Source organism: Crinia signifera, chromosome 1, assembly GCF_055691185.1.
Source record: "Crinia signifera chromosome 1, ASM5569118v1, whole genome shotgun sequence".
Lineage (NCBI taxonomy): Eukaryota > Metazoa > Chordata > Amphibia > Anura > Myobatrachidae > Crinia > Crinia signifera.
In genome coordinates this window covers 375,582,826-375,607,936 of record NC_139217.1, presented here as the reverse complement: position 1 = coordinate 375,607,936, position 25,111 = coordinate 375,582,826, and the positions used below count along the sequence as shown (strand labels likewise).

Below are 25,111 nucleotides of genomic sequence, written 5' to 3'. Positions count from 1 at the left end.
AACACGATACAGACATATGTATGCAGGGCTAACTAAGCTATGTGTGGCGTTCTAAACCTTTAACTATATTTTACTTAGTGTCAGTATGTATTTATGAATTTATGTGTGATAGTATGGCTACTCTTCTGGTCCACTTTGCCACGCATACTCGGGTATGGAAACTTTATTTGCGCAACTCTGCGAACCAAAATGGCGGCCATACTATCCTAAAATGGCGTGTGTGTAACTCGACTTCCATAATGGCCATTGGATAGTAAAGTAAAAAACAAAAAAACCTTCTCAACCTTTTCCAGGTCTACCTAATGCCTGTGTCAACCTAATGACCATGTTGACCTATTTCATGTGCCGACCTATAGTGATCAAACTGGTGACCTAATGACCGCATTCCGTTCAACTGCCCTTGCTTGCGTTTCTATGCTGTGGCAATAGCAACTTGCCTCCTCTTCCACTTTGAATCTAGGTCATTTTACATATTAAATGTGTACTTAATGCTATTTTTTTTTTGCACATAACATAAACTGTATAGCAGGCACACAGAACCTGACTAACCCTGACTAATAACATAGTGCAGCAGCTACCAATGCCATTGCCACACAGACGTAATAACAGAGCAACTCTCTCCCTCACTGCTCACTGCTGCACGGCCACGAATATAAGACCCGCGGAGGCACACAAGTGCGAGTGGTGGTGATCTGACAGACGTTTGCGCGTCTTGGTATTAAATAGTTCCTCTTACAGTGATGAGATCCTTGCGCGGGCCGGCAGAGGAGGAGGAGGCGGCGCCATTTTGTGCTGCTGTGTTCTCGTAGCCTGTAACGGAAGAGGGAGAGAGGCTTCCTGGGAGACGCCGAGACCGCAGCAGCTTGCTCCGTCACATTTGGGCTGCTGCTTTTCCCCTCTTTGTGCTGTCGCCACCCTTAGCTCCGTGTCGCATTTAGACGTTCGAGGCCACCATGGCAGATGTCGATAAACTGAACATTGACAGCATCATCCAGCGGCTGCTAGAAGGTGAGGCGGCCCGGGAAGGCCCGGTGCTGAGCTGCTGATCGGCTTCGGGCCAACGGCCCATTGTTTGGCGGGGGAAGAGGCTTTGTTGTTAGCAGGCCATGCCAGGGTTGTTATTGTGCTTGCTACACGGTTCCTGTGGTGCTGCAGCTGAGTAGCGCGTACTATGGGATTCCAGCTGTTGTGGGACTAGAGGTCCCAGCATGTCCTGACAACTGAAGGCAGTACATACTGCCATTATGCACTTCAACGATGGCGGGGAACTTCCGGCACCTTTAGACTAATTGAAAAAGTTAATTCCCCCTCTAGTTTTCGGTGGGATTCTGCAGCAGCAGTGTTCCGCCCCATGCGCTGCACATCCATGCACTAGTGTGTTCCTATGTTCAGGACAGCGGCCCATTGAGACGGGTCCATGTTCCTGCTGCTTCGTGTGTGATAATTCCCGCATATATGTTACATCGTGTTATAGCCAGTGCGGTAGCTGTCACTGCTGCTATTACTCACTGACCTGGTACATTGGCATTAACTGTACAGAGCTCACATCCCTCATCCCGTGGCTGCTGTGGAGGTGGGGGGTTTGGTGTAAGTAAAGTACTAGAAGTAATCTCTCGTAGCCCAGGTGTACTCCTCCTTTTTATGAATCAAGATCAGTTTTTGCCTCAGCCAAAGGTGTGGCTTCTGAAAACTTTAGTGGACCCTACATTGGATTTTTAACCCTTAAAGGTAAAATGTTGTAGGACACCTGAGAACCTGTGATGCTAACCTTGACACTCCAGCTGTTGTTGAACTACACATCCCAGCATTGCCAAATAGTAAAATTGTAGCAGGGCATGATGGAATGTGTAGTTCAACAGCTGTTGTGTCAAGGTTAGCCAACAGATATAAACCCTCTATGTTAATATTGCTGAAGCTTTTTTTAAGGTCTAGTTCATCAGTGACATCCTCAATCTGACTCATCTGGGCAGTGTCGTAAAAGTATGTATAAACGTGTGGTACGATACTTGTTCTTGTGTACTGTTCTTGTTTCTAAGGTGGCCTACTTTTATTATGGATGCAGCCCGCCTGTAAGTTCTGGGTGGTGTTGGATATGGTCTTGCTCTATTGCTGCTTAGCCCTATCACTCCCATTCCCTTCTGCCGAAGTACCAGTACTGCCTTGTTACCTGCTGAGCATCTTATCTTTTGAGAACCGCCACTATAGTTTCACAGCTGCTCTGTACTTCTCTGCAGCAGCTGTAGAAGTGCACAGCTCCTGAACTGAGCACACTGATGGTGACAGAACTGACATGGACAATTGTCTTTAGTTTTTAGACCAGAGATCACTTATGTTCTAAGATATTTGCCTTTCTATTGAGTGCCTCAGTGTAGCTTTCAGCCTGTTAACTTCATATAAGGACTTATTCAAGTATTTTAAACCCTCTGGGATGACTTTGCAGATATGCATAATTGGTCCATGTTGCTGCAGGTGGAAGATTATGATTTTTTCTTTCCCCTGTGCACCCGCACAGCTAATGGCTAAATTATAATAGGTTTTCCGGAGTCTGTACATTTTCGGGGACAGCTTGATGTGTTTGCATCAAAAGATCAACTTATGACCTTGTTCAGAATGTATGCTGTATTTGTTACACATGAACACTGATTTATTGCTCAAATAGCAATTTGTAACAATATCTAGTTTTTGTCCATGTGGCTTTGCAGTTTGTCTGTATTGTCTGACCAGTTAACACGGACGTGTTTTTTTTCTTATTAAGCCTAACCCCTGCACTAACTATGGAGTAAATGTATGAAGCTTGGATACATGTTCTCTATCCCCATAAAGAATGGATAAATGTTCTCTATCCCCCATAAAGAACATTATGTGCATGTCATTATCTGACATGTAGATAATGCTCCAGCTAATCAGCTCCTAACTGTCAATTCACCTATTGGAGCTCTTTTGGCTGGTGCACTATCACATTGCACAAAACCATTCTTCATGGGGAAAGATAACACTTCTCCAAGCGTCATATATTTACCCCGTGTTCTTTATACACTCAATGCGTTTATCAGGTGGGCATACGTCTCATACACACTGGGTGCTTGTGCCCAGAGTGTATAAGGAGCGATGATGTGAAAATTGCTCAGTACATACACACTGAGCGGTTTTTGCCCGTCCCATTGATTTTTTTTTCCACAGGGGGTGAACCACTTTTCATAGTATGAGACTATGGAAAGTTGTACTCAACGGGTAAAATTGCTTGACAGCTGGCGATGTGGCAGCACTCATCGCAAGGCCGTACACACTAGGGGATTTTGAGATGAAAGTAGCACAGATCACTAAGGGCTAGATGCACTAAGCTTCAAAAGTGATAAAATGCAGAGTGATAAACAGCCAGCCAATCAGCTCCTACCTGCTATGTCACAGGCTGTGTTTGAAAAATCTTAGACAGGATCTGATTGGCTGGCTGTTTATCACTTTTGAAGTTTAGTGCATCTGGCCCTAAGTGAGATACTTTCAGATCTAAACCACCTAGTGTGTATGTGCCTTTGGTGTGGTGAGTTATTCCTACAGGCCCATTGAACAGTCCATATTCACTACTACTGACTATGGGAGTTCTATTTCAGATGGGACGTCGCTATGGCAACAAGTCTTTTATCTTAGAATCTTTTATTTTAAAAAAAATGGTCCATGCCCATAAATGACATGTCATTTAATTGTATAGCTCATTAAATGCCATTATGTCCAATTGGAACAGATATCTGATCGCATGTCATACAATAATGGCATGCCATGCGATTTCACTACCCTGAATAGCCCACTACACAAATGCCGTAGTGGGCTCCGTACACAAGTACCCAAAAGGGTTTTATTGAAACGGTGGGAATTACCCTCATCCTCACAGTAGCAAGAGTCTATTGTCCGATCTATGCATTCGAAAAAAAAAAATTACCTTTGACAAAGTATTCTCTTTGACTCATGAACCTAAATGCTGGGCATCACTGCAATAGCAGTCAGATGGTTGGCTCATTGTCTGACATGTTGGTAAATGCATCTGGAACATTATCTGGTCTTCGCTCTAAACTTTTTAACCTCCACACCCTGCCTGATTTTCAAACTGCAAAATGCGCCCTGACAATTTCCAGCGCCCTACTAAAATAGCCATGACTGTGGGTCTCTGATGCAGTGTGACTAGATCCATGCGCACAGCATCTATTCACATTGACCAGTGAGCTTGAGGGAAGCCCAGAACCTCTGGGCATGCCCCCAACTGATGTAGGTGGACCTGCCCACAGTGGCTTTGGCTGCCTAGGCCTGCCTACATTAGTAACAGTGGGGCGGATAGGCCCGGGATGCCGAGATCAGGCTGTGGGGGGGGGGGGGGGGGGTTTCTCTGCCGTGATTCTAGAGAGATCACTATTGCCGGTTTGGCCTGTGTGAGATAAGCTAACACAAGTGAACATCTTCCCAATAGATGTCTGGTCGTTTTAAACTCCTGATTGGACTTTGTGTGGCTATAATGGGATGCATAACTGAGCTATTTCAATGTAACTCTTCTCGGGTGCCTCTGGCTGCTGGCATTTCATCCCCACTGTGTGGTTTCAGGTGGAAACGGAATTAATAAAGCAAAGACATATCTGCAGTTCCAAATTGAACTTTCTACATTGGACACTACAATCTATTTAAGAAGTTTTATCTGCTTTTTAAGGACACTCAAATCTATTATCTCAGAAGTAGGCTGAGTAAGTTTTGGGGCAGCACGGATGATGTAATGGTTAGAATTACTGCCTCACAGCACTGAGGTCATGGGTTCCCACCATGGCCCCAACTGTGCAGAATTTTTATATTCTCCCTGTAATTGCGTGGGTTTCCTCCGTGTACTCCAGTTTTCCCCCACATTACAACAATATACTGGTAGGTTATTTGGCTCCCAAGAAATTATCTATAAATTGCTGCAGAATGTGTGTGCTATATAAGAAACTGATAAGGTTTGGGCTCTTCTACATGCAACTTGCTTAGAGGAACAATCAGTGCTTAAAACTGTTCTAGTGTTGAATGGGGTGTTGTCTTTCCAAAATTTAGCATTTTTGGCTGAAAGAGATAATGTAACAACATACTTTAAAAATTAAAAACATATATATACACACTTTGGAATTGTTCAGGCATTACAAAACTGTCCCTGTCTTTTGTCAGAATAAACAAATGTTGTGAAATAGCAAGCATAACTTGGATTATACGTTCTGTCATGCTGGCTTCGTCACCATAGTCAAAATGAAAAGTCTTATTGTAGTATGTTGCGTTAATGATAGTACTTATCCTGTCCGGAACTTTCCGCTGAGTATATAAAGTTTGTAGTAGTGTGGTTTGACTCCCATGCTTCTGGCACTTAAATTGTGTACACACAGGGCAATATGATCGCTGGCAATATATTGCTAGCAATCATGTTGCTCAGTGTCCCGTTTTCATCTGCGACCTGAGAGGCTCCTGTGGCCAGTGGGGGTGAATTGGTTATTAAATGGGCACCCATAATTGCATACCCCCCAACCCATCACTTTAAGTGGATTACAGATAAGCTACTAGTGCAAACAATAAGATATTGTTTCCCTGGAACTCCTGGACAAAGGAGTGCATACACATTAAACCATATCATTCAGTGGCCCCATCCAGGAGCATGCTGTACTGGACGATAGATTTTACTGCATAATGCACAGAGATCAGAGGTGGTCGATAAAGAGATACTGTGTATACACTAGCTGATATGCTCAAATATATAAAAATGTCTTGTGTATTAAGTTATCAGTTGGTTTACTCTCCTTTTAGATTGGTTGGCATGAAATGGTTTGCGCTCCCCTTGTATTATCGTGCTGCCCATGCCTGGAAAATGTTAAACAGGTTAAAATGCTATCTGCAATGTGTAAAACCCTGCTCAGACACTGAAACTGGATACTTGGCACAACTATGCTCAGCTTCTGAGAGCAGATATGTTGGCACAGCAGGACTCTCCCAATAAGCCATACAGTTGAATTCCCAGCACCCTCTAGGTGCAGCCACCTACTAATCAACCACAAACTAAGAATTTTGGATATTAATTGAAGCACATCTTGGGCAGGTGCATTAGTTGTAACCTTGCATGTGTGTGTGTGTGTGTGGGGGGGGGGGAACGACGACGACTTGGGAAGCAGTCAGGATGCATATTGGGGGGGGGGGGGGGCTGGTATTTTGTGCATCAAACTTTCCTGCCTAAACTGGACTGTTTAAATTGCCAAAATAGAGTAGTACTGTAAAATGAAAATGTATGAAATATATTGAGGTGATTCCTGTTTGCAGAGGAAAAATCCATACCATGTATACCTTACCCTCCCCAGCTGTTTCTGGCTGTTCATAGTCTACACATTGTACTAACTGTAAATGTGATGTACAGGGCCTGATTCAGACATGCATGGTGCAGCTTCTTTAAGTGTTGCAGGTAATCTGTATCTATTAGCCACAACTATGCAGCAGTGTTGCCCACATCACTATGTTAGTGCATTTGCACTAGTCCCATTTTTGGTGCTAAAGATTTGTCAAACAGATGTCTGCATATGATCACTTTAGTGTAGCCTGTAATTCAATCTACATGCCTGCAGAAATCTGGTTAGATGGTTGAACACGGATTACCATGTAATTGCTCTATGGTGCATATACATGCCCTGACAAATGCACCACTGCCTAAAAAATCGGAGTTCCATACAAAGGTGATATATATCTCTTACAACTCTGACTAAAGCCCACAGTACAGAATGGCAAATAGAAGAGCGACGTTAGATTGTTTTGCCAGAATTTTAATTGTTAAATGACTTTCCATTGCAGAATGTCTAGAATTTGTTACCCCGATCTCTTTCCAAATCTGTAAATATATCATTATACGATCGACCAAAGAAATTGGCAAGTATGTAAATGTGGCCTTGGGTGTCAATCTCCATATTAACGCAGTGGCATGTACTAGTCCTAGGTTTTCTGGGCCAGGTTCTGATCACCCTGGAGTGCACACCTGTGTGCTCATGAAAAGGGCTGTGTCCTAGTCACACTGCTTCCATCACTAGGGGCATGCAGACTAGCAGGAAAACAATGTGTTCTTGATGGAAGTCATGTAGCCAGAATAGTGTCTGCACAGTAAGTACAGGGAACATATGCCTAGGGATGGGGCTGCAATATTAGTGTCCAGTTATGAGGTTGCATGGTAGTGGTGTAATATTTTGGTAGACATGAAAGTTAGGATGCCCCATGTGGAGGAAAACTGAAGTTCAGATGGCACACTTTAATATAGGGAAATGGTGATGGGCTGCAGTTTTTACTTTCTTACACTGGGGTGTAGTTGTTAAGGTCACCCTCCATGCCCAGACATACATGCTGCTAACCCTGGCCTCAGGTTACACTCCTCACTCCCTTGTCGGTAAAATGCGGCAGCTCCAACTTCACCAGCATCTGGCTGCATCCAGCAACCTCTCTCCGGTTCATGAGCTGACTACTAGAGAGGTCCTGTCCAGCTGGCATCTGCTCCTCTGGACATTTTAGAGGCTTCAGGAATCTAGCAGATTGTTTCTCCATACAGAACCTCCCTGCCAATGACAAACTAGGTAAGGTGCTTTAACCATTCATGTCTCAAGTGGAGACAGACCATGCATGGTTGGTCGCAATGGGCTGAACAGGTCCATCACTAGGCTCTGTTACTGTGGGTGCAAGCTGGTGTGTGGTGCCCAGTAAAGACGAGCAGAATGCTAGAGCTCCTGAAACCCAAAGGAAAAGGGGGTTTGATTTACCCCCCCCCCCCCCCCCCACCTCCCCTTCAGTGGTAGTCGACCCAATCCACAATAAGTAACAACAAAAAAGCAGTACTGACTGTTGAGGAAAGGTTAGTCGCACTCAAGGGATGAAATAAAATGAATTCACTTAATGAAAAACAATATAAAATGAATGTCCCGTGGTGTAGGTGGTTCTTTCCAAATGGCAGTCTCTGCACTCATGATAGCAGCGTTCTTAACATGGAGTGGAGAATGTAAGGCCATGATAGGAATGGGACTACGTTTTACACTGCAGTTCAGTGGAGTGCTTTTACAAGTAATACCCCCTTCAATTTGCAAATGCTGGGTCATACCTGCGATATGAATATGGGTCTGCAAGGTGAAGCGACCCGGCAATAAGCCGGGGGGGGGGGGGGTGGGCGAGGGAGTAGGCATTGCTTGGAGCTGACGCTGCCTTCTCCCTATAGTATGAACGGGATCTGGGTTACCCGTTCACACTGCCCAGCAACCCGGGTCCGACCCAGGTAAAACCTTCCTTTTAACCCAGGACAGATTATCTGGTTGCTACGCACAGGATTTTTCAAAAGGACCTTTGACACCAGTGACACAGGTCAGACCCGGGTTATTTGTGTGGTATAAGGGTCTGCAATTCCACCATTCACTATTTCAAACCACCATTATCTAAATTATCAATACCATTGTTAGTTTGTTCATCAATTCATGATAATGTCACTATTGTCTTAAATATGTTTATTTCATCCCTTCAGTGTGATTGACCTTTCCTCAACAGTTACTGCACCCATACACTGAGCGATGGGATGGTGCAATTTTTTGATGCCTCTAATTCTACACACATTTAAATGCAGAGGAACACTGCAATGTTGCATCTTGAGAACTGGGTGTAAAATGTTGACATTCCGAGCCATCCAGTTTTGTTGGTAAACCAATTAGGAAATTATTCAGTAATGGAAAATGCCTTTAATCAGATTAAATCTTGGGTAAGGAGATCAGGATGTTGACTGTATTTTCTCATAGGCCACACTTCTTGTCCACCATCACATTTGTGCCTCTAGTCTACAAATAGTTACGTAAAAACACTCAAGGGACAAAAACGAATTAACCACTAAGGGGCAGATTTATTAAGCTTGGTGAAGTGAGTGTCTGGTTTTATCACCTGTGAAGTTACAGGCTTTGTTTAAAGAATAACAGGTAGGAGCTGATTGGCCGGTGATATAAACCAGACACTTTATCACTTCACCAAGCTTAAATCTACCCCTGAGTGCATTGGCCATATTGTCACTAAATCCCCATACATACTTGACAGTAAAATATACTGCTCAGAAGGCCCTCCTGTGCGGTCTTTCCTTCTTGTGTAGTGTGTACACGCAATATAGTTGACTGCGCTCTCCTGCGCATCACTAACCACAGCCTCCCTTGTCCTGCATGTGCAGACAAGGGAGGTCCTGGTTAGTGACTGCCATGCTGCATCGCCCTCGCTCCCCTCAGCACCATCCGCAAGTTTATATGCACTTGCCAATGTCAGCACTGCGCTGCTGCCAATATCTGTTGGCAGGGATCTTCTAGTGTGTAAGGTGCTTAATGCTGCATTAGATTGGCATGCATTAGTAAAGTGATTCTCTTCGGAAATAGAAGGGTAGTTATGCTTTATTTGCAAAACTAGACTTTATACAGGGTCTAACTGGTCTAAGCTACATTAATTTGAGAGAATTCAGTTAGGTACAAGTTCATTGCAAAAAACCTCAGCCAATCTTGGAATACAGTGGGTATGAGTGCTCCAAATACCAGTGCTATCCAATTTATACACTTAACGCTGCTGCTATGTAAGTAATTACAGACTAAACTAACTGTAAACTTCAGATTGGTTCATTAATCCCGGTAGGTTGGGTGACACGAGTGCTGAAGAAAGTCCTTATATATATATTTTTTTTTGTCCGTAACAAGAAAAATTCGCTAAAATGAGACCTGCTCTGGAGGTGCGTAAAGAAACGCGATGTCAAAAGATGCCATCTTGTGTTCTTTCCTTTAATTGAATAGTAAAATACTGCTGCTAGAGAAGCTGCATGCTGCAGGGTTTTCTCTTAATTGAATCTGCTACAACTTGTTCAGTGTGAAACCAAAACGCTTTGTATATCATTTGACCACGTTTGTCAATAGCTAATAAAATGTTTACAGAAATGGACAGCTTGTTACAAGGTGATCACTAAAGCTGGGTACATACTAGGTCAGATCTGTCCAAAAATCTGGTAACGTTTGGTAGCAAATGACATTTGACCATTTTTCCTACATTGGGAAACATTCTGAAACGGTCATTCAGGAAAATTAGAGCAATTGTTTGTATGCCTCTGTTTTGGTGCAAACGGTTGTCATTTATTCCAGCCAGGCTGGACCGATCTGAGATCACTATGTAGTGTTCATACTCTCTACTAGGCTCCAGAGCTTACCTTTGCTGGAGCTAATGCTTTTATATACATAAAAGTTTATTTTCTAAAATTTACCTACGGTCTCTTATAGGTCCAACCAAAATATGCATCTACAAATGCATGCCCGTCCTTGCATAACAAATACAATTCACTTCTCCCTCCCAGGATTATTTACAATTCACTTCTCCCTCCCAGGAATATTTAATGGTGGGAGAAGCTCAAAATCCCTGTCTCCGCTTTTGCCTATGGTCGGCTTTGTGCAGGCAGCCTAATTTTTTCTAGTGTTCTACTATAGGCAGTCCTTCATTTTTCCTCTGTATACACACTGCTACTTGTAAAGGCCCCCATACACTAGCCGATTTTGGTCAGATTTCAGCCAGATCAGTCGGATCTGGCCGAAATCGGACCAAAATCGGCTAGTTTTGATGTCCCCTCAGATCCGATGCGCGGTCCCGTGCGCATCGGATCTGCGTCGGTTGGTCGGACCTGCTGCACGTCTGACCACCCGACTTGGGACCTAGTGGGGCAGCGCGGCGGTAGAGGGAGCAGGGGGGGCTGGGGGCGCTGCGGGGGACACAGGCGGCATAGAGCCGGGCAGGGGGAGCTGGCGGGAGCTGTCAGTACGGAATAAAAAAAAAGCCCATGCCAATCACAGGCTGCCCATTCATACATAGCAGCAGCGGGGACGGGCAGCGCAGTGGCGGCTATTATATTTTTAAAATACTTGTCAAATGACCGGCCGCTCTCTGATTGGCTGAGAGCTCTCCGGCCAATCAGAGCGGCCGGTCATTTGACAAATTTTAAAAATCTAATAGCCGCCACTGCGCTGCCTGTCCCCGCTGCTGCTATGTGTAAGTACACTGCCCGGCCAGGTCAGCAGCGCTCACTGCACCCGCTGCCCGCCCCCACCACCGCTGGCCGCCGCTGCCCGCCCCCACTACTCCTCACTGCCCTGCAGCTCCCTGGGTTTTTTTTTTTTACATGGGATAAATCGCATGCGATTTATCCCATGTAAAAAATGGCACATCAAGTGCCAAATTGTATGTGAGCCTCCCGGGGAGCTGCCGGGCGGCTAGCAGGTAAATTGGGTCCGACTTGTCCCTAGGACAAGTCGGCCTAATGTATGGGGGCCTTAACTTTTTTCTTCTGATTTTTGACTATATATAGTCAAAATCACAAGCTCAAATCGCTATGCACCTTTATAAATCAGCTTACTGAAACCAAATGATTAGAGATTTATCTTCATAGCAAGACTTTCTGAACTACTTTAGATTTGTCATTTTATCTGGTTAGGTAGGTACTTGTGTACTTTCACGGCTCCCACGATGTGCATCGTACAGGGAAAAATCGCATCGCATGCGATGTCATTTTTCACAGAAATTATGGACATCAGTTGACATCATGTAAAATGCACCCCAAATGTCATTTTTCACACTGTACCACCCCCACTATCAATGCCAACACGAAGCGTGGCGAGCCCGCGAGGGGCGGCGTTACGCGTCCTACGACCTTTTCATACCCCCACTATCCACGTTGGCGTGGAGTTGAGAATAGAAAGTGTGGCGAGCCACCGAGCACGAAGCATTGCGAGCAGACGCGGATACCTGTGAAGCCCGCGAGGGGACACTGAAACCTGTGAAGGTATCCGCGGGGCACGCTGCGCTCGCCACGCTTCGGGCTCGCTGCGCTCGCCACACTTTCTATTCTCAACTCCATGCCGACGTGGATAGTGGGGGTATGAAAAGGTCGTAGGACGCGTACCGCCACCTGATCGCATGCGATTTTATAAAAAAAAATGCTTAAAAATACGGGAAAAATCGCATGCCACTACATATGGGAGCCGTGAAAGTACACTAGTACCGCACATTTATATTAAATGTAGCATTTGAAAGGAATATTTTTAGTTCTGAAAGTTCACTTCCCTGTATGGTCTGTAATCTGTCCCACCTGTAAACTGCATGCACGTCTGTGGCAGTGCTCCATTGTTAGCAGAAAGAGGTTTGTGCTTTCTTGGGAGCTGGACCTTACTGTAAGTCTTGTGTGCCCCTTGGTCAGCGGGCTTTATTGCTTGGTGTTCCTTGGAGCGCCTGATCAGTATATAGAGCCCGATTCAGACCTTGTATACACCTTCCACATCACACATGTGACCCAGGATTTGTGATGGTTAAGGGTGTATTATCAAGGCTGCAGTTTTTGCACCTGGACAAAACCATGCTGCACTGCTGGGGGGGGGGCTACACATGGGTGATCTCGCTTGTTAGCTTCATGTGTAGCTATGGTAATGTGCGTCGCTATTCCCAAGAGATTAATATCAAACACGCTGGATATTAATCTCTTAATATCCTCGCCAACATCGCGGTGTGGTGAGCGATGCTAGATCGCCACATCTCCCTGTATGTAGGCCCCTTAAGCTATGGGGGAGTTGTTTTGTTTCGGTGCAGGGTAAATACTGGCTGCTTTATACTTGCTGTGATTTAGATTTCAGTTGGAATGCCACTCACCCGAATCGAACTCTCTGCGCGTTGCATCTGCCTCACCTGCAGTGCAACATGGTTCTGTTTGTTTGCAAAAGTTGCTGCCTTGCTAATAGGTCTGAATTAAGCTCATAGTGTCGTCCAGCATTGTTTGCAAACCCAATAGTTTACCTACAACTCTGATGGCTAAAGATCTGCTCATATGCAGGTATCCTTTAGTGATTGCTGCTGCATTCCTCGTTCCAAGGCCAGTTACTGACCTCGGAATTGTGACCAGCTGAGTAACTACTTATGGGCAATGTCCAACCAAATGATCCTATTCCGCGCCCCCCCACGCCTCTATTCTGTGTATGCACCATTTAGTTTGACCAGATGCGTCCTACTACATTGTACCCACAGTAGTGTTCCTGCTAAGCTTGTTTTGCATGGCAGTGTCTTGCCTTTTTTTTTTTTTGACTAAATTTGCCCTTCCCTGAAGTCGGGTGCCTGGGCAAAAAGCGGCCCCTTCTGGCAAAGAGCAGGTAACATGAATGGGCAACCTGTCAAAGGTACCCAATAACTTCAATGAAATATCAAGCACAGGGTGATTACCTCCTCAAGTGCCAGCTCAGGACACCACCTCTGCTGATGTCAACTGCGCGGCATTATGCCAGGTAGGGACGCTGGTGTTAGTTTGCAAGCTGGGTACAGAAGCCCAGGTGTGACCCAGCTAGGCAGTATAGGGGCGGGGGGGGGGGGGGGGGGCGGTTAAGCGCATAGAAGCCCCTTACAGGCTTTCTTCACTCGCCACAGGTTCTGTCAGAACACTTGAATAGGAGCATTTAACTTAACTGGGTAATAAGGTGGGACTTTTTTTGCTTTAAATAGAAGAGCTCAGTTATGGGGCCAGATGCACTTCAAAAGTGATCAAATGGAGAGTAATGAACAGCCAACCAATCGGCTCCTACCTGCCATGTCATAGGCTGTCTTAAACAAATGTCAGGCAGGAGCTGATTGGTTGTTTGACTCCATTTTATCATTATTCCTCAGTGCATCTGTTGTGTAAACAGGGTGAGATTCAGGCTAATAGTCAATATGGCCAACTGCACTTTAATGTGTCCACATGGTGCAATGTGCTCCGTGCGGTTTAAACTACGTTGCATCGCATCTAGTTCAAAACTCATACGATACAACAGTGTGCGTTTTGTACTACTGTAGATGTGATGATGTAGTTCAAAAAGAACATGCTGCATATACTTTTTGTACTTTGCAATGTGATGTGCACGGGAGCGTGCATTGCAAGGCCAAAACGCATGGTGTATGGGCACTATTATGTGTACTTTAGATTTAGACTACAGTATCTTGAAATGTGTCCCTATGCCAAATACATTCTACAGGTGGGATCAGAGACTTGCCTGCACAGTCTATTTTTCTATTTGATATTGACTAAACGGGGGTGCAGATCAACACTGAATATGGCTGAACACTGCAATTTAGACTAAATTTCTATTTGGTTTTGACTATACTTTCAAAATCTACAGGTGCCAGTCAAGATAGAACTTGCCTGCACATCTGTTTAGCTATGCGATACGGGGGCTTCACATCGTTGTTTCATTCAGCTGAACACTGCAATTTTAAGGAACATGCTATGCAATTTTGACTATAGTCCATATCAAGATTGGCAAGTGTGTACATGGCTTAAGCTGGTCTCTGGTTCATTAGACTGGTCACTTTAAGCTTTATGGCCTGTTAGTGCCTTGAGTCTAGTAGTTGGCTGCCTCTTATTTTTTTTTTTTACTTTCTAGAATTTGCATCCAGTATTCCTTGTTTGACACTGACTAAACTGGAAATACTCTTTTGTATGTCCTCTGCTGCATTTAAGCCTAAAAATATATCTAATTTCCTGTGGCCTTCCAATTGTGCCAGAGGCTTTGATTTGACTACAACCATTTAGCATGTGTTATGTTTTGATCGTAATGATCATTGATTCCATTTGACCGCTGGTTGTACACGTGTGTAATGGCTATTTTTCTAATTTCACACTTAAGTAGCTTTTAATTTGCATTAAACACATTATACTGAAGCAATGTTCTACCTTATTGATCTGCTCTTCATAGAATAACTTTTTTTTAAGCCTAATTTAGAATATTGTAATGTGTTTCATGCAGAGAAAGTAACTGATTAGCTTTATAATGTCATGACTGCTAAAATGTTGGCCACACACAAAAGCAATATCTCACAATATATTCAGTGGCCACATCATGAGCATTGTGTCCCAGACTGATCAGTAAATGCAGCAAGTACCTCAAGGGAGTGTATTATAGCATATTGTATGCTCCAGCGGGGAGTGTTTGTGTACCATCTTTAATTTGTACACATAGTAAATTTCCCTTGTGTATCAGAATTGTGCTCTCTAGGACTTCCAGCTCCATCAGGCCTGGCCAACCTGTGGCTCTCGTGCTGGTGAGACTACTTACATGTCTTGCCAAAGTTTTGCTTTAAAGAATGCGAACACTGTGCCAGGGACTGCTGGGTTGTAGTTTCACAACAGCTGGAGAAGCCAGACTTGCTCTGTATGATTTAGTTGTTGTGCCTGGTTGTAGTTAAGTAATTTTTATATCTATTATTTTTATAGTAAGAGGGTCTAAGCCTGGAAAAAATGTCCAACTTCAAGAGAATGAGATTAGAGGGTTGTGCCTGAAGTCTCGAGAAATCTTCCTCAGTCAACCAATTTTGCTAGAACTTGAAGCTCCTCTTAAAATTTGTGGTAAGTACGTGGTGCTTGGAACAATACCGCTTTAGTAAGCACCATTGTGTGCTTGGTTGCACCGACTACAAGGTCCTTATCTTTAATAACCAATCCTTTTCTTTGCAGGTGACATTCATGGACAATACTATGACCTTCTTCGACTCTTTGAATATGGCGGTTTCCCTCCAGAAAGCAACTATCTATTTCTTGGTGACTATGTGGATCGAGGGAAGCAGTCTTTAGAAACCATTTGTCTCCTTTTGGCATACAAAATAAAATACCCAGAGAACTTCTTCCTCCTCCGAGGCAATCATGAGTGTGCCAGCATTAACAGAATCTATGGCTTTTATGATGAATGTAAGTTCTGTATGTTTTTATTAGGCTTTTAAGTACATAAGTTCTAACATCAAATTTTACATGTTTCTGTGACTGTTCATTTTACATAGCGGCAACATGAATTTAATTCTTGCATAATGCTTTTGCTGTACAGTGGTCACTATTCAGCTTTAGAGGTTGCTGGTACAGATTATGCCCCATAACTTTTGTGTTGCTCCATTTTCCAACAATGGAACTTTCCTTCATAGTGTACAAATATTTACAGTTTTTTTTTTTTTTTTTTTTTTTTTTTTAAATAACTGATGGTTAGTTCCTTGTATTGTTCGGAATACTTGTGTACAGATTCATTGGTTAATTTAAACAACCAAATTAAGTAACTTTTATTCATTTATTTCTCTCTATAGGTAAAAGAAGGTATAACATTAAGCTATGGAAAACTTTTACTGACTGCTTCAACTGCCTGCCAATAGCTGCCATTGTAGATGAGAAGATTTTCTGTTGTCATGGAGGCAAGTTGTGGTGAAGTTCCTAGCCCTCCCCCCTCCCCCCTCGCATCAGCCTGTATTGTATTTCCTCTCAATGCAGATTACATAAATGTCATTAGTAGTTGTCTGATTTTGAGACTTATTGTAAGATGTTACAAGTTATCATTGTATAGAGCTTACAAAATAATTATATGGAAAAACTATGTGGCTGTCCACAGGCTTTGTGGGGGACCAAGAATTGGGGTGTCTAATTGGTAACAATAATTGGTTTGTCAGCACGTTTGGTTTATTTTAAGAACGTAGAGCATTAACCAGCAACACTTTTTTGGGAGTACTGTAGGCAGTGGCATTATCTCCTTGAGGACACAGCCCCACCTATATGCTCTGAAGCACAAACGGTAATTAACACTTAGAAAGTCCGTACTTTTCTTGTTAGATCAGCCACCACCCCTATTTTGCAGAGCTTACAGGCATGTTGAAAGTAAATATTTATCCTGTATATGCCCATCTAAAGGTAAATTGCAATGCACATTGTAAGAGGTCTTTGAGTATTTGGTATTAACACCTCTATCACCAGGGTATCGTACTAAGATGCCGATGGAACTAATTTAAGTAGTCCTTTTTTCATTGAAAGAGTGTGATAAATGTATTTGCAGTCCACTTGATACACATCACATAGGTTAGGGATAGCCAACTCCAATCCTCGAGAGCTACCAACAGTTAACGTTTTCCAGGTCTCCTCACAATCACATGTGAAGTAGGTACTTGTGTATTATCACGGTGCCCGGCTATACTACGTTTTTTACGTAGCCGGCGCCGTGATAATACAGGAGGCAGCTCTGGGAGCAGGGTGGTGTGGTTTATGCTTGCCCTCCTCCGGGCAGCGATCCCCGATGAATGACTCCCTGGTAGCAGCGACGGTCACTACCCGATGGCAGCATTCAGTCCCCCTCCTCTGGCACTCACGGCGGACGCTGTACGTAATTCAGCATAGTGCCCCTGGCGGTGCATCACATAGTTTCCCTGCTCCCCCAGTGGCACTACGCTAAATGCATACTGAATCCCAGAGTGAGTCACTGGGGATTGACGCGGTGCCTGGGCCGGAGGAGGGTAAGTATAGACCAGCCATTTCACCCCCACTATCCACATCGGCGTGGAGTTGATTTTATAAAGTGTGGCGGGCGCAGTGAACTGATACGCGTCCTCTTGCTGGGCTCGCTGCGCTTGCCACACTTTAGAACATCAACTCCAAGCCGACGTGAATAGTGGGGATATTACGCATTGTGTATTTTTAGGGCTCCAGAGCCACTTACGTAGTCAGCATAGTGCTGTATTGGTATTCTGAATACACCACGATGTAATGGGCATCCTGATAATACACAAGTACCGTGAAGTATTTAGCGCCACCTGTGGATCTCTTATAATGTCAGTCAGTAATGAGTGCACCAGCTAGGTTAACTAGAAAGTGAACTGTTGGTAGCTCTCGAGTACTGGAGTTGGCTACCACTGACATATGTGGTGTGGCCTTATCTATGCAAGGGGTGCCTACATTAAGAAACTTAACAGTGGCTCTTTGTACAGGTTTATCACCAGACCTTCAATCAATGGAACAAATCAGGAGAATCATGCGTCCTACTGATGTACCAGACCAGGGTCTTTTGTGTGACTTGCTTTGGTCAGACCCTGATAAGGATGTTTTAGGTTGGGGTGAAAATGACAGAGGTGTATCCTTCACTTTCGGTGCAGAAGTTGTGGCAAAGTTCCTCCATAAACATGACTTGGATCTAATCTGTCGAGCTCATCAGGTATTACTCCTATCCATTTGTATGTTGACACCCCACCTTTAGCAAAATCTGTATTATGGGTGGGAGTCTGTGTTGGCTTACCACAGATGTTTTTGTTTTCTTTTAAACCCTGACCTACTGGACATAATAACCTATTTGGTGAGGTTGAAGAAAGACATTAGTCCACAAAGCTCAACCTATATCTGTTCTACTGGGTGTCCAATCCACACTAGCACATTAGAATTAATTATACCCCTTGATACTGTGGTTGTTTTTTTTTTTTAGTTACAAATTTGTCTACAATCCACCTTCAGCCTATATAGTCAAAATCGTAAGCAGATCGCATGCAGATAGTATGCAGATTGCACATGGTTTTTACCTTGCAATCCCGATGCGCACTCCCGTGACAGCACAAATCGAAACCAAGATAGACAGGGCAGCAATGACTATATGGTGCAAAACTAATGCTGATTGTACGAGTTTTATGTAAAAAGTACAGAGATAGCAAAGATTGTACAGCACTCGAATCTTAAGTCGAATAGCAAGGTAATCTCACCGTGTGTACACACCATAACACTTATTTTAAATGGATCAACAGTCTACCATCACAACCTTCTGTGGCAGAGTATACCATATATTAACTGCCCTTTCTGTAAAGAAACCTTCCTACCCTGGGTGAGAAACCTCCTCTCCTCTAACCTTGGAGTCTGACTACGTGTCCAGTGCAGTCCTCTTGGTAAACAGATCACCAGCTAGTTCAGTGTATTAATATTAGTTTAAGCAATTTCACAAATCATATCCCCCTTTTGGATGACTCCTTTTTCCAATGTAAACATACCTAACCTGGCTATCCTTTCCTCATAACCCAATGACTAAAAACGTAATCCATTTAGTTGCTTATTAAACCTTTTTGAAGTTCCAATATGTACTTTTATTATGGAGGGGTGACTAGAACTGCATGCTTCCATGTGGAATTTGATTGGGAACAGGGAAGTATGCCAATTGCATCAGAGCGAGGCACCTGGCTGCAGCATGGCAGCCGGTACACTATTTGGTTGTCCATGTGTTCTGGTGTCTGCATTGACACAAAAAAGTAGAAACATTGACTCATACTTGCCTACCTGACCCTCTCCTTCATGGAGAGTTCTCTGTTCTTGGACTTGTAATGTAGAATTGCCATCGCCTGTGGTGAAACGCCTTTCTGCTCAATTACCTAGCTCCCCACAGGTGATGGCAATAAAACATTACCAGGGAAGCCCAGGAACACAGCCTTTTTTCCCTCATGGAGAGGGTCAGGTAGGCAAGTATGCATTGACCTTTTCATGTGTTGAACTTTTGTCAGTGTCTACCTGTACATGTTTACTTCTTGGGGGTCTACCTAGAAATTGTCTGAGCTTATCCACAACCCAATTGTGGCATCCATGTGTACAATATCTGGCTTGGCAGCAAATCTGAAAGGCCTTGTAGCATAATTTCATACCAAATAGAAATCGCACAGAAGAACAATTACACATGAGGAGGAAGTAGGAGCAGACATGAGAACATGAACAGTGTCTGTACTGCTGTGCAGTTCTTAACATGCATAGGGTAGGAACATTTGCACTTGTGTTGCAAATATCTAACTTGCTGTAGATGTACAAGTGATGTATGACACTAGTTGCCAAGAATGTGTAAGTGTTGTGCTGACTGACCTACAAAACTGTTTATATTGTGGTTGACATCCTAATATTGTACCAGCCTCCACAAACACACAGTGAAGCAATGAAGATTACCTCAAGCGATTACCTAACTGTTTTCATATTTTTCCTGTAGGTGGTTGAAGATGGTTATGAATTTTTTGCCAAGCGACAGTTGGTAACACTTTTTTCTGCTCCAAACTACTGTGGAGAGTTCGACAATGCTGGAGCCATGATGAGTGTAGATGAAACCTTAATGTGCTCCTTTCAGGTATAGTAACTAGTACCGGTAGCCAATTTTTAAGTCCTAAATTAAAAAATAAGGTAGAAAGAAAATGAATACTGTAATATGCATACTTCTACACTGCTGACTGCCTTTCTCACAGTATTGTTGGCGTTATTGCTTTGTGTCTGCATTACATCATGTTAATGTTGGTGCACAATGTTATGCAAGTTAATTGACATGCCTAAAAAGGCTAGTGTAAATGTAGTAATATGGAATGGCAGGCAGTAATCCGTAATAGGTTTGTGTGAGCTGCATGCCATCAATAGCTTCTACTTTAGTAAAAAAAAAAAAGACCTGCTATAAACTCATTTCAAGCAATCTGAAAATGAATGATCTCACAACTTGTACTTCTGTGTTTCTCAGATACTTAAACCTGCCGAGAAAAAGAAGCCCAATGCAAGCAGACCTGTAACACCTCCACGAGGCATGATCACAAAGCAGGCAAAAAAATGAGCCTTTTTAGTCCGTTTAGACTTGTATTATAGTATATAATCACTTTTTTTATTTTAAATTGTGTAACGTGTACTGGTCCGCTCCATCCATCTTGATAGTGGCTCCATTTTCTTTCTGAATTGTATTTGCTACATCACTCCCCCTTCAAATTTTCTGTTCTCCCTTTTTCCTTCTGAAACCACATAATGTGTGTGTTTTTTTGTTTTGTTTTTTTTCCCTTCTAAATATCCTTTGTTATTTGTACACTCCAAATCTTTTATTTTTCTCTCTTGTAGCTTCGTACAATTCACATGAACTGTAAATGCTTGTTTCATACTTTAGTACCTAAAGAGGACACTCATGGGCTGGTGAGACTAGGAATGTCACTGCTATATTCTGCATATTGTTTATACAAACCACTGTGAACATTATCATTTTAAAAAAACAAACGTAAATTGTTTTAAAGGGATTTTCTTTTAATGTCATGTCGACATAGCCATTATCAATATTAGAGATCTCCTTTGACTTTGCCAGCATCACTGGTTTGATGTATATTTAATTGAAGCACTTTTTTTTTCTCCCCTCCCGTACTGTATTCTTTAACTGAAATTAAAGCCATCATTTTAAGTGTTGTGTTCTACTTCCTGAAACTTGTATCTGTATGGTGTATTGCTCATGTCTTCCACAGAAAAAAAGTTGGATTTGCTTCTGTGGTTTTTTTGCATGGTAGCAGATAAATAATGCAAGAATGGTTAAGACATACCAATGCACTTCACAATGGCATTACATAATAGTGACTGGGTTTTCAATATGGCCTCAAGGGCATAATTACCACTCATTAAAATATCAGAATTAGGACATGCCAAAGTTGTCACTTAATGTTTACCAGCCTTTTTTTTATTTCTTAAATAAAGAACTTTGTTTGAGTCACATGAGTATATTTGTTCACTTTGTTGCTGAAATTTGAAAGGTATGAGTTCCCATTCTCACTACTCATATGTATTTATGCTATTGTCTACATTTTATGCTGCTATGGTAGCAATGATGACATGGCGGCAATGACTAATCCTGTAGTTCTCGGTACTACTAAATTCATTGGCTGAGTTCTTAATACTCAGAAATTGATGCTTCTCACATTAGGTTCACTTTAAATACATGGGTTCTAATACTTCTATACTGAGTTTTCGGCACAGATTTGCCTTTACCACCTAGTGGATTTAAAAAGCAAAACCCTTCATAGATCATCATGATTGTCTGCCTAGATTGTGTCCACACTGGAACGATTTAAGTGACAGTAACTATCCTGTTACAATCCTTTTTATAAGCATAGTACGAGATGCTAGTGATGGTGTGCACATCAAACCTGACTATTACAATCACTGCCAATCAGGTTTTATGCTTCTAATCATGTGAGCAGTGTATCTAGCATGATTGCTTGTCACGTGAGCAACTATACTACAGGTTTGGGAGAAACCTTAAAATGCACAGAAGAGGAAACCGTTTCTGGTCCAATGTAAAAGGTGGCATACTAGTATCTATGTAAGTAAACAAGACCTTTTTCCCCCCCAGCTCACTGAATAGTATTAGTAACCAATCTTGAACACTACATGATAATAGAATTCAGAGATTTGTTACATATACCTGCGCAGGTGTATATGCCCCCAAGCCACGTCAAGGCTTCTCTGTATATTGGGGGTCCCTAGCGCTGTATCTAGGTGCAGGGTGTGGCACCCCAAAAAACTATCATAAGCTTGGAAGCCCAGTGCAGCACGCCAGTGAGATACTATAGTGTTAATAATTAGTGATAGGAAGCCGAAGAGAGAGAGATATAGATATATATAGATATAATTTTTTTTATTAATTAAAATAAGTGAGATAGGGTTTGTGAGGGAGAAGTGTTAATAGAATGTAAGGGCGTGCCGCACTAAAGCCTCTCCAGCCCATCCAGTCCAGGGGCACCGCTTCCCACACCACCGTTACCCTAAATTGGGTCTACGATGAACCAGCAAGGAGCCACATAATAGCTCCTTACTTGATATATCCAAACTAAGAGCTACCTACCTTGGAGCAACCCCAAACTACTCCATGTGGCATATCAGGACCCACATCTCCTCCTAATATGGGCTCCCTTCTGCCTCTAACAACATATATACAGATAGTGGTAGTTGCTCAATTAGTTTAGTAATATTACTCAGGTGCATGAGGGAGGGGTTAATACTGAGTAAGTAAACCAATATCTCTGAATTCTATTATGTAGTGTTGAAGATTGGTTACTAATACTATTTGGTGAACTGGGGGGGGATGTTCTGTTTACTTACTCAGTATTAACCCCTCCCTCATGCACCTGAGTAATATTACTGAACTAATTGAGCATCTACCACTATCTGTAGTATCTATGTATAAAGAGAAGTGTTCAAAATTTGGTGGTGCATACGGTCATGATTTGTTCTTGTCCCATCCCTGCTCAATTACTAACAGAGCTGACTATTGTCTTTTCTTACACTTCACAATATTGGTGGCAGTGGGGGTTTTAAAAATTCATGCTTACATTAATTGTGGTCCCACATCTGTACATGCATGCAACTGAGATCTTATAGCAACAAATTGTGCTCCACTGCCCTAGCAATTAACCGCCATACCTGTAAATTTTAAATGAAATATTGTTATACAATTTAACATATTTTCGGTGGTACTCCTTGAGTTAAATGCAAAAAGATATCTATGGTGTCAGTGTGGTCCCATTCTTTAGTTTGAAAAGCTACAGAAACCAAACTGACATGTATTAATGTTCGCTACCAAGATATGGCTTGGTCACCACTGCCAGAAGAGGATCCTAGCATTGCCTGTATAAAGTGTCACTCATGAGAATAAAGGACAGATAACCAAACCTTCCAGGAGACCACTATACAGTCCTAGGTAGAGAGACATTATGGATAGACCACAAGGGAAAAAATGGGTTTGTTAACAATTCTGGAAAGTTCCATCTGGTATGCAAACCATGTTACTTCTGACTGGTGGTAAATGTGTTTAAAGTATCCCAAATGAGTTGATTGACATTAGCAAACTTAACCAGGGTTACACTAGAGACACTTTTTTTTTTTTTTTTTTTTTTTAATATATATCCTCCTCCCTGAAAATCCACTGGTTTAGTGAACTTTTTCCCTGCTGCATAGGCTATTTTCATGGATAAAGTGTAATCTGACTTTCATTGGATAGCCCTGCACAAAGAAATTGCCTGCTAGCCCTGCACAAAGAAATTGCCTGCTATCTTTTATTGTAGGTAATTTGATACTGCCTGTAATCTGCTGGGAATACTTTTCCTGTAGATGCGATCACGAAAGACTGACCTGTGTGGCTATGCAATTCTCTAGAGGAGTTTTCCCGCTGTCTTTGAGGAATACTTTATTGAATGAGCACCTTTTTGTTTTTCTACGTCCATACTTGCAAGAGTGGGAATTTTGTATATTTTACCTTTTTGAAAAATAAGATCCATCTTTAGCCAAAGGCATTCTTCACACTTGCAATAATCTGACTCTTCCTTGCAAGAGAACTAAATCCTTTGTTTTCAGCAGAAAAACTTCAATCACAAGTTGCAGACTTTGTTTATCCTGCTATCCAATAGAATCTGCAAGGCTAATGAGCGACACTTGTTGCTAAAGATGTGTCGATTTCTGCCTGGTGGGAACAAATCTGGTAATGTATAGGAGTAAAGGAAAATAAACCAGTGGAAAGCAGACAAGTAGTCATTCACACAAATTATTTGAAGCTTTACTATTTAACACTTGTCCAAACAATATATTTTTTTTTATCCATTTTCTCCTTCATCCACTAGGTGGCACTGGAGATCTACAGTGGGGGAATAGAGGGCGACCACTAGGAGCTTGGGCACTATAATAATTATAACAGTGTGGCTAGCTCCTCCCCTCTACTTCCCCCTGCCTGGCAGTCTTAGAATGTGCAACGTTTTGCCCTCTAAGGGCAAATAGAAATTTTTATTTTTTTATTGATTTATTAAATATTTACATATGAGGACACAGGCAGCTTCTGCCGACTGCCTGTCTGCGTCGCGGGAGCTGCCGGAGGGGACCCCCTGCGCCACTGCTTGCGGTCTGCGCGGGGTCCCCGGCTCCTGGGACCGCTGTCCCAGAGTGACTGGACGCCGCTGCGTGCGGCCGCGCCTCAGTCCGCACAGCCTCACCGCCGCCGGCCAGCAGGCAGGGTGAGTATATCCCGGCTCCCCGCTAGCAGGGGAGTCGGGTTTAACGGGCGGTATTGATAGCGCGTCTTTTTCTAAAAAGCGCTCCATAGACGGTGGGCGGAGCCTAGCGCGCGGGACGATTTCCCTGCGTTCCTCCTCACTGCTAGGCGCCATTAACAGCTCCGGAGCTCTCCCCTGCCGCGTCCTGCCTCAGGGAGGTCTCATTATCCACCGCTGACCTCTACATCCCTGGGTCTGTGAGTAACACAGTGGGGTGATAGAGGTCTTTGCTAGAGAGCAAAGGCTGTGCTCAAATTATAGTCAGAGCCCTGCAGCGTTTTAACGCTGAGGGAAGTGCTGACTTGTGGGTGCTCCCTCTCTCTCTCCACCTGCACTTGCTTTTTTCTAACTACTTTGAACTTTAACTGTAGCGTGTGTGATGGCTGGGGGTTCTTCAAAAAAGCTGACATGTAGAAGATGTCAGGCAAAATTCACCCCACAGGTGGAG

General features: G+C 43.1%; 1 protein-coding gene across 1 annotated transcript; it reads left to right on the top strand.

Moving 5' to 3' along the window:
• Nucleotides 1–743: 743 nt before the first annotated feature.
• PPP1CC (protein phosphatase 1 catalytic subunit gamma) lies at nucleotides 744–21,335 on the top strand. The gene is made up of 7 exons (XM_083151401.1): nucleotides 744–1,008; nucleotides 15,293–15,424; nucleotides 15,533–15,763; nucleotides 16,147–16,251; nucleotides 17,809–18,032; nucleotides 19,824–19,958; nucleotides 20,337–21,335. The coding sequence occupies exons 1-7, from the start codon at nucleotides 954–956 to the stop codon at nucleotides 20,424–20,426; spliced, it is 972 nt and encodes a 323-aa protein (XP_083007527.1). The 5' UTR covers nucleotides 744–953; the 3' UTR covers nucleotides 20,427–21,335.
• Nucleotides 21,336–25,111: the final 3,776 nt, after the last annotated feature.